Below are 10,574 nucleotides of genomic sequence, written 5' to 3' on the forward strand. Positions count from 1 at the left end.
AATCCTATTATATTAGTTATTTTGATTTTTATCGAATTTTATTATTTAAATAAGAATAAATAATCTAATCTTTTGAGGTTGGAGTTTGCAGAGCATAGTTTTTGACGGATCAAAACATGGACGGAAAATCCCATGAACTCAGCAAAATGTACTACAATAATACAATATTGACTACAAAATATTCCCGATCCATTTACATGCCATTTTGTTGCTGCAAGCTGGCGAGTTGCATTTGAATTGTTTTCCGTTATTTTCCCGATCGTTCCTATGGTTCCGGTCCGTTCCGACTTATAAGCTACCTGCAACAGAAAGTAATATTTTTGCAAAGTTTAATCAAACAGACAGGCGATCAGACAGACATGGCTTGCAAACTGGACAAAGCCTTAATTTATTTAAACATTGTTTTCTTATTTTTTTTTATGTTGAAATGCAATACAACCCTTGACCACATTTTCCATTACAAGTAATTCAGATTCAGATTGTAACTGATAATTCAAAGCGGCGATATTGTAATCCAGTCTGAATTCCAATATTTTCTGATTACTAGAGATACAAAACTCGCCGTTGGGTTACGTCACTGTAAATAGTGTTCAAAACCCAAGAAACCTTTTTTTATACTAAATAACTCCTTGCTAAGAACGATTAAAGGACATTTGAAGTATTTTCGGGGTAGTAAATAACGACCAATTGTAAACGAGAGTCAGCTAAATAATCTCTGGTAGTGCCTTTTCATATTTGAGCATTAAGAACTTAGCCTGTCATACTTTTAATTTCATTGCGAATATACCAGCTCTTACGTTTGACGGCAACTACTCAACAATGACCAGCTTGGAAAACGGCTCCGCCCCGTCAGTGGGACCAGGAATCATTGCTGTCCAAGAAGACGCTGATTCGGCCAACCTTTGTCCGATTAGGATTCACCAAGACCACTCGGAAAGCAATAGTAACCGTGTTAAGGAGTCCCAGACCAACAGTGATGGATGCAGGAAAGCGGAAAACAAAGAAGCTGATAAGCACAATTCCAATTTGGAAACCAGTGAACATATTTCTTTACCGCACCTTAACCATATAACCGAAGAGCAGTTGACAAGAGGCAATAGACGAGCTCCCTTAAACACAATTACGCACACGTCTTCCCTAATCCTCCTGCAGTCGAACGGAGGAAACCCTTCACTCAGTGTTAACCCGTCTGACGATCGATCAGACGTTGAATCCAATCTTCGTAATAATGTAGGCCTTTACTCAACATCCACAGTGCTGCCAAGTTTTAGTCACTACTCCGCAGGCAAGTTGAAAATGATTGCGCACACTGCACTGAGAAAAGTTTCTTACGACATTCTCATTTTTGCACTTTGATTTATTGCACAAAGCCGGTGTTGGGATTCTTGAAACCGAACTTGAATACAATCAAATCTTAAAAGATTGTAGTCGGTATACATTATAAACTATTACTATTATTATATAACGATTCTAGCATAAGAGTTTCTTAGTTCCAAACTTCCAATTGATAAAAATAAATTAGAAAAATTGTAAAGCGACGTTTTTATCAACGAATTTAGGATTTACAATATTGTTTAGTATTGTCGCTTTGTTTCGGAATTGTAAATGGTTATCATTTATCAATTGGTGTTACTATTATGGCTGTTATACGCTTCGCAACAATATTCGATAATATAGCCTGACTTTTGAAATACCTCAAAATCCTGAATATATGACAGTTTTCGGAAATCTTTAATGCTCAGCAGGACATTCATTATGCTATTGAAGCGAAAGTTTTTAGAAAAAATACCGGAAAATACTGATATTAAACTGATATTATAAGTACAAAATCTACATCTAAAAAAAAACTTCTCCGAAATATTCGCAACAAAAATGTTTACGGGGGTGCACAGCAATCCTGTTCGGTTAAAACTTGTATGGATATAAATACATAAATACATGGCAAAAAAATGTTGTGTTAGCCCCAGGTATAACAATTTTATTCTACTTTCGGTTATGTATATGTACTTAAATAAACTCTTAAGCGGTGTCCATACCTAGCAGGAAAGTGTGACACTTTTCAACATAATGGTTTCAATTAAAGCAATATGCAGAAAAAAAAAATTTGATTTTTTAAAAATTCTTTTAGCTTTCAGATTTTAATTTTAGCATATGTATGTTTCCCATTTATTTCACATTTTAGTTAGTTAGTTTTTCTTCAGTTTAATTTCTTAAATTATAATTTATTCACTTACGTATTTTATATTTTTATCTTGACCTTTTGTTGAATTTTATTTATTAAAAAACGTCTAAAAATTGTAACTTTCTTGCAGGTTGTAGCTCGGTTGTGCCCAGCACAGATTACGCCTATAACCCCGCCTATACACAATATGGTGGTGCATATGGATCCTATGGCTACGGAGCTAGCGGCGGCTTGATAAGTAAGTATAACATGATAACTGACCCATGAATAACTTTTTAATATTTTGCCAGTGAGGGAATTCAATTTAGTTGGAAATTTGTTCAAATTGACTCCCCTTTTTTACTTTCTAACGACTTTCCGCGATATTATATCAGCGATAAATGTACCATTAAAGCAAAGGTATCCAAGCGCCGCTTATGGTTGAGCAAACAAGTGTACCAGAAATAGAACATTCTTCAACTTTCCCATACAAGTTATAAGGATAGGCTTTCTTACATATAAATTACCTGCGGATTGATGAGGTTAATAGATTGTTAGATTCGTGAATGTTTTATCTTCTAAACTTTATCAATATTTTACATGGTGGTCCATCTAGCGGTTGCTTTTTAAAACGGATACAAAAAATGTTTTAATGAAGAGCCTTAACATTGTGGTTGATTTGTGAAAGACCATTTTATACATATTGTTGCCCCAGGAGGCCTTGTACATAGTAGCACATTTTTGCAGCACATTTTCGATAGTATGGTCCTCGATGGCCTCAATACCGTATTCAATCTCGTGATGTGGGACCTCAATCATCTCTGGATGGTTATCCTTGATGGCACCTCCGAAAAAATAGCGGTCACCATTCACAGTTAGGCGGATTGAGATATGTTTTCGAAAATAAACGGGCAATGATGTCACCTGACCACGCTCCTCACCAAACAGTTACTCGTTGTGGATGCATTGCCTTCTCCAAGCCGACGTGCGAGTTTTCTGAGCCCCAAGTGCGTCGACTTTGCCTTTTGACGTCACCACCGAGGTGGAATTGAGCGTCAAATTTGATGGTATTGCATTGTAATGGCACAAGGCCTGTAAATTGGGGCACTGTTTGAGCAAATCGTTCCCCTCATTTAAAAAAAGAACAGTTTCGCAGATGTCTAGCTGGTACCTTAAAGCCTTCTTCCCCAGCAACTCAGGACATTTATTATCTGGGCGGTTAATGAAAGAAGGTAGATGTGCACCCCGTGAGTCTAGGAGTCCCAAGGGGTTAAAATCAAATTTCCCAAACACTGCCGTGAGGTCGTCCATAGGTGGAATTTAAGTTCCCTAAAACACGTTTCTACCCAATATTTAGCCGAAGTTTTTTCGGTGCAACTCTAAAGTCTTGGCGCCGATGAATTTGAATTGACACGACGGCCATCTTTGTTTCTCTGAACCAGAGGCGTAGTCGAAGAAGAAGTAGGAGCTTCGGATGTTAACGCTCCCCCAGGCAGCAATTTCAATACAGAGTAGATACAAGCCATTATTTAAAAGTGCAGATATACAATTTAACCACTTATCCATAGTATTAAAATAATAAAAAAAACGACAAAAGAACTCAGAAGATTCTGCATAGGCCCCTGTAACACTTGATAGATGGCGGAACACCATTAAAAATCCAAACAGTTTCGTTTGGATGGGCTCTGTGGGACTGGGCTACTACTCCTTTTATTTTGTTAAATGTTTAAATTAAAAGAATTTCAAAACTTAAAAAAAAACAAGAAAGGAAGCAAACTTCGGCGTGCCGAAGTTCATATACCCTTGCAGCTATTTCAAAAACTAAATACTCTTGAAAACGTTAAAATTATGATTTACTTGCGTGTATGTTTAAAAACATTGAAGCTATGTTGAAATTCAGCTTAATTATTAGATAGTTCATATGCCAGCTATACGATTGTTCCTATGGGAGCTAAATGCTATAGTCGTCCGATTTTGATGAAATTTAAACCGTAATTCTGAAATATTTAACCATTACTATATCTCGAAGAACTAAAAATAAAATTAAATATAGTTATAAAGTTATAATTTTTTTTTATTTATTTTTATGATTGTTCCTATGGGAGCTATATGCTATAGTCGTCCGATTTTGATGAAATTTAAACCGTAATTCTGAAATATTTAACCATTACTATATCTCGAAGCACCAACAAAAAAAAAATTTATACCATAATTCTGAAATAATTAAACATTGCTATATGTCGAAGAACTAAACAAAAAATTAAAAAATAGAAAAGTTATAATTTTTTTAAATTTATTTACGATTGTTCCTATGGGAGCTATATGCTATAGTCGTCCGATCCGGCTCGTTCCGACTTATATACTACCTGCAATAGAAAGACAACTTTTGGGAAAGTTTCTTGCAGATAGCTTTAAAACTGAGAGACTAGTTTGCGTAGAAACGGACGGACAGACGGACAGACGGACGGACAGACAAACGGACAGACGGACATGGCTAGATCGACTCTCCTAGTGATGCTGATCAAGAATATGTATACTTTATAGGGTCGGAGATGTCTCCTTCACTGCGTTGCAAACTTCTGACTGAAATTATAATACCCTCTGCAAGGGTATAAAAATGACTAAATAAATTTGAAAAAAAAAACGTATGGCTATAATATGGTATATATTTTATTTAAACAAATTACATTCAGAAAATCTTTAAAGCTTTATTAAAAATGTACTAGTGTATATGTCCTCAAGTTGCTAATTGAATGAAATAAAAGTCTTCAAGACTTTTATGTTTTAAAAATATTTGCCTTTTTTGTTCGCTTTTGCCTGCCAAGTATGTTCTTTTGGATAACACCTAAAACATTTATTATATTTATTATAGATTCATCCTACTACTACGAGGGCGGGCAAACTCAGTCGGCATTAACACAAGACCTGCGTTCACCTTTAGCTGCAACACGAGCGAACTCTCTTGCTTCGGCTGCTTCACCTGGAAGTGGAAGTGCGTGCACAAAATCCGAATCCTCGGACATTTTTCTTGTTTAATTTTAAAAATGAATCTTAAGAAAGTGGATAGTAGCGCCAATCAATCAATCAATCGGTAGAGCACTAATACCCCGGAAAGATTTAGCTTAATATGAATGCCAGTCATTTTTTGGCTATGCAGCTATGAAGTATATAAGCATTCACTAATTTACACAGAAACACCAAATTGAACTTTTTCAAATTTCTAACCAATTGTACTTTTCCATAATAATTGGGTGCTCCTGAGTAAAATCCCCAAATAAACGTATGTTCCTTTTGCTAAGGGATCCGCGGTAAAGCTAATTAATACGAAAATCGGATGTCTGACGGCATTTTTATACTGCAGCCCATATAATTGGAGTTACATCATTTTTACACCATCGCACAATGAAAAAAAGTATCCGGCTTGAACCATTATCCATGTCTGTGGAATATGACGTCAAAGTTGAAAAATCAGATTTTTATACAATTTCTCCAGTCTTAAAATGCCTCTAAAAAATTTATTTAATGGAATATATTATAGTTTCTCTTTGAATCTACAGTTCTCAGTGTACTGTAATTTCGGTTTAAATATTATTTAAAGGTAAAAATAATTGGGCTATTTAAATAATTAAAAGAAACATTTTATCTACTATTATTTGTTCTCCAATTTAAAAAGGTCATGGCGCCCATTTTGCCACTCCACTCCGTGTTTCAAATATAAAGTGACGTCATAGCAAAACGTAAATTGCCAATAACTTCTAAAATTATAGCTTGATTTTAAACATTTTTGTGTTTACCGATACATTTGACCAAAACATACCCCAAAGCCCAATAACAACGGTCTCAGAGTGACAGTACTTGCGCTGCGTAGGAATCCCAAATCTCTAGCATGTATAGTTTCCGAGATCTCGACGTTTATACAGACGGAGTGTCAGGCAGAGAGACTGACTCGACTATTGTTTCTGATCAAGAATATATATACTTTATATGGTCGGAAACGCTTTCTTCTACCTGTTACATACTTTTCAACGTATCCAATATACCCTTTTACCCTACGAGTATCGAGTATAACTGTGTAACATTAATTATATGGGCTGCATAACTAAAAAGGTCTTTAAACATTGGGTTTGCGTATTCTTTAAACATTAATGTTAACATTTTTAACAGGTTTTGCATTATTTTTTACTGTATTTTAATGTTCTTTGCGTTCTTTGCTTTCCGTTTAACAATAAGAACGGCTACTTGCAATAATAAGTACATTTAAAGTACATTAAAGATAAAAACGTAAAAAAATGTACAAGGTAAAGGTACACATTAGCATAAATACATGCATACGCTAAACCAAATCTCGACCCTATAAAATTAATCGTTTAATTTAACGGATTTAATGAATGACACAACTTTTTATACAAACTTGCATTTATAAATGAATTTAAGTTATAAGTTTAGGAGGCTTACAACAATATTTTAGATAACTTGTTGGTCGTAAAGACTACTCACAAGCATACGAAACCAAAATGTCCATAATGCGATAATCAACCAAAAATATTAAAAGAAAAGTTTAAAAAACTTTTGATATATTTATTCCCGTTTATTTTGTTCAAGCGTAAAAAAACGTAAGATTTCATGTAAAAATGTATATAATTAAAAACCTCTTACATATAATATCTATTAAGCTTGTAGAGGCACCGAGTTTAAATGTTCTTAAACAAGTACACATCAACTACAGTGCAGCACGGAATTCAGAGTACTTCCGAAAACATAATTAGGTGCACACTACCTAAACAATTAAATGTTGCACAGTAAAGATAGTTCATACAGCCCGTAATACACGAGCTGTATTTAATTATAATACTTTTTAATCTTACATCTCTATTCCAAGCTGCAATTTATTTATTTTCTTGTGTAATCCATTATTTTAGTTGTTGGAAAAATTGGAAATTCATGTTTTAAATTATCATTAATAATAACTATCAATATTTTGCAATATTTTGCTGATTTAATGAATTTAGAAAACTGTGAATGCAGGCCAACAGCCATTTTTGTGCAGACCAAATTTTACAAGCTAGTACAGCGCTTAAACGTACTGTCTTTATCGCGTTCAATTGCAAGTTTACTTTAGTAAAAATTTAAAATCGAAAACCAATCTGTTCCGGTTCAGATACCAGTTTCGCAGCACGACTTTATTTCAACTTGGATGTTTTGGATCCGATTTAGGAACCGATTCTTCCTTGTACAGCAAGAAAATTTTGAAAAAATTATAATCATAATATTTAAAAGTAATTATACACATTAATTAGATAAAAAATACAATTATAATAAAATATCAAAGGAAAAAATGTGTATTCCATTCCAGTTTCGATGTTAAATCAGTTGATTTTCGGTTCTAGTTTATTTGCCTGTTGTTAAATGCTTAGTCTATAAATTATTATTAAAACAAAAATTTACAGTGATTTTAATTTTTGTAATGCATATTTTTCATTAATATTTGTTGTCATTATTTTGTGAGTACAGATTTATCCAATTTCTGTAAGCAGTTTATTATCGACGCAGTGCGCAGGTTTTAACAATTACAATTAATTGATTTAATTTTTTTTAAAGAAAACATAAACGTCTGTTGGCCTCTAAATTCATACTTATGTGTGAACAGACAAAATCAGCAAAAAATCCTAATTCTTTTGGGCTTGGTAATAAAACCTATACATCCAAAAAATTGTAATATTGTACTGTGACAGAATCCTCACAAGGTGTATTTTAAACGAGTAAAATTATGTATGGCTCGTTACCATTTTCAAAACTAATTGTAAGCTTGTATACTGATTTAAAATACTCTAGAAGACTTCAGAACCAAATTTTGATCTGGAGCTGGATTCGTAGAGCTATGTATCTAGGCTTAGGCTAGAAATAGATAAAAGTTTATAATAAGAAAGCACAAACCAAATCTAAATGTATTTAGAAATAAATATGTGTGTATCTTAATAAAATGATAAAAGAATCCAAAAAGATCGAAATGATATTTAATATGATTAATAAGACATAGATCAAAGAAAGTGTGTGAGAATGCTGAGATGTGGTCCAAGTAGTATTTGAATTTATTATAAAATTTCATCCTAACGCTACAAGTTTGGAACTTATAAGTTAATGCGCTAGGCACTAAGAGTTGCAAATATTTAATTGTTACATTATACTTAAAACTAATTTTCATAAAAACTAACCTAAGTCGCCTTCTATTTTTACTTTAATTTACGTAATAGTGTTTTTAAGGTGTGTGAATAATTTTATCTTGAACTGCGTGGCACTGCTAATATTTTTAAGATGGTTTGGGAACTGATTCCATGATCGAATAGCATTAATTAAAAATTGTCTTTCGGATGTCAATGATCTAGGTCTTATGCAAGTAAGATTGTTTGCTCTTCTAGAGGATGTAAATTGAAGTTTTTCGAAAAGATACAAAGGTTCTTTTTGGAAAATAATTTTTTGCAGAAAAATTAAGTTCCGCATCTTTATCCATTCATTTAGCGAGATATCGAATATTTTCAGCGAAAATTCGGATACGTGATCTGTATGTGGTTGGTTGAATATATACCTGGCTATGCAATTAAATAGAACTTTAATTTTGTTCTTACTGGTACACTTCAGTACCAATCCCTGAAGATACCCTAAGGAATCCTCCGGGAGTTAACTGGAACTCGGAATTTTCAATACAAAATGGCCAGGAATCCTACCCGAAAGCCTAGTCAAAATCCTCACAAGTTCCTGGGGAATACCTTGGAATTTCTATTAAAAAACCGAGAAATTCAACTGGAGTTCCCTCAGGAATCCTCAAAGAATAGAATTATAGAATTTATTGATTTAATTTTTTTAACTTATTATTTATTTAGTTTTATTTATTTTTGTTTTTTTTTTGTTTTGCTAGTGTTATTTTTAACGCATGCAAGGGCTTGGCGAGACACTTCTCTGCTGGCTCTTCAACGCACTTATTCTGTAAACAAAACACATATATATATTAGAGTAAAATACAAAATCTGCAATATTTTGCACAATTTACCTACCGATTCAGACTGAAAAAAAAGGCAGAAGGGGTTTAAGGGCCTATTTTCCATTAAGCACATCGATGTTAATGGCACAAAGAACTGTCTCTGCCAAAACACCTTTGATGGATTTCGTGAGGAGCTTTCGACTCAGCAAAGCCGTAACAGTGACAATCTGAAGAAAACTGCCCGGATTACCTTTTATTCAGAAAGGTTCTTTCCTAGTCACGACTAATTCGGTATCTGTGGCCAGTAAAGAAAAGAAATTGGATCGGCTGGATGATAATCTTTGGCCAAGTTTAGCCTGGATTTATAGGGAGATTCCTACCTAGCAAGCGCGTCGTAGGTTCTGGTCTCTCGAGAAAAAGCTTGTGCATCGCCCAGCTGTAAAGGCTCAATACGCGTTGTTTATAAAGGAGTATATTCATCTGGGACACATGACTCTGGTCCCTGCCGTTGATATCATTTCGTGTCGATATTTGTTGCCTCATCATTGTGTCATAAAAGAAGATAGCTCTACCACAAAGCTTGGCGTCGTTTTCGATGGATCGGCGCCCACCTCATCCGGCTATTCTCTGAGTGTTCACGCTACGTATTTAGCGGTAAGGGCCACGCATTAATTGTCAATAGATGAGCAAGCATCTTTTCCACTTGGGGCTGAGATTCTTAGTCGTGACTTCTATGTAGATGATCTTCTAACTGGCGCCAAATCTGAGGAAGAAGCTATCACCATTAGGGAGCAGGTATCTCGAATCCTAGCTATAGGCAAGTTCATGCTCCGAAAATGGAGAAAATGGAAATTATAATACCCTCTGCAAGGGTATAAAAAAGGCAACAGAGTTTAAGTTTTTATATCAGAATGAAAAGTGAACTTTCCAAGGAACATAGCGTAGGGGACTGAAGAAACGTTTGTCTTAGATTATACAAACCTCCAAAAAGACTTTGGGTTATGTCTTAGCCCGCTCTCGACGTCTGATATATACTGATGGTAAAGAAATTTATTTAAAAACTCAGATTTCCGTTTGTGTGGCAAGTGCCTATTCCAATCAGTCGGATCACGCGTTACTATATTTTTTTTTTTATAAAATTTATTGCGAAGATTTTTCAGCTTTTTAGGCCTTTTGTGTACCAAGGCTCACTTAATAAACGCCCCATACTATTCAGTATTAAAACTGAGAGACTAGTTAACGTAGAAAGATGGACATAGCTCGATAACTCCCTTAGTAATTTCAATCAAGAATATATACCTTTTAATACCCGTAAATATTTTTTGTTTGACCCAAATAAGCATCCTTTATTCCTTTCTGTTTGCATTGCCCGTTACTCTATCCACAAAAAGGATAATTTATCTAAATATCTTATTTTTAAATAAAATTAGTTTCAAC

General features: G+C 34.2%; 1 protein-coding gene across 12 annotated transcripts in view; it reads left to right on the top strand.

The window, feature by feature from the left end:
* Positions 1 to 5,833, top strand: part of LOC128264823 (paired box protein Pax-5) — a 32,708-nt gene extending 26,875 nt beyond the window's left edge. For 9 of the 12 annotated variants that reach the window (XM_053000515.1, XM_053000516.1, XM_053000524.1 and 6 more), the window contains 3 exons: positions 791 to 1,285; positions 2,313 to 2,420; positions 5,034 to 5,833. In XM_053000515.1, the coding sequence (XP_052856475.1) occupies positions 791 to 1,285; positions 2,313 to 2,420; positions 5,034 to 5,197 (767 nt within the window). In that variant the 3' untranslated portion in view covers positions 5,198 to 5,833. The remainder of the gene's footprint in view (positions 1 to 790; positions 1,286 to 2,312; positions 2,421 to 5,033) is intronic. The other 3 variants (XM_053000525.1, XM_053000526.1, XM_053000527.1) reach the window with 1 other exon arrangement.
* The last annotated feature ends 4,741 nt before the right edge of the window (positions 5,834 to 10,574 follow it).

This window comes from Drosophila gunungcola, unplaced genomic scaffold (genome assembly GCF_025200985.1).
Source record: "Drosophila gunungcola strain Sukarami unplaced genomic scaffold, Dgunungcola_SK_2 000080F, whole genome shotgun sequence".
Lineage (NCBI taxonomy): Eukaryota > Metazoa > Arthropoda > Insecta > Diptera > Drosophilidae > Drosophila > Drosophila gunungcola.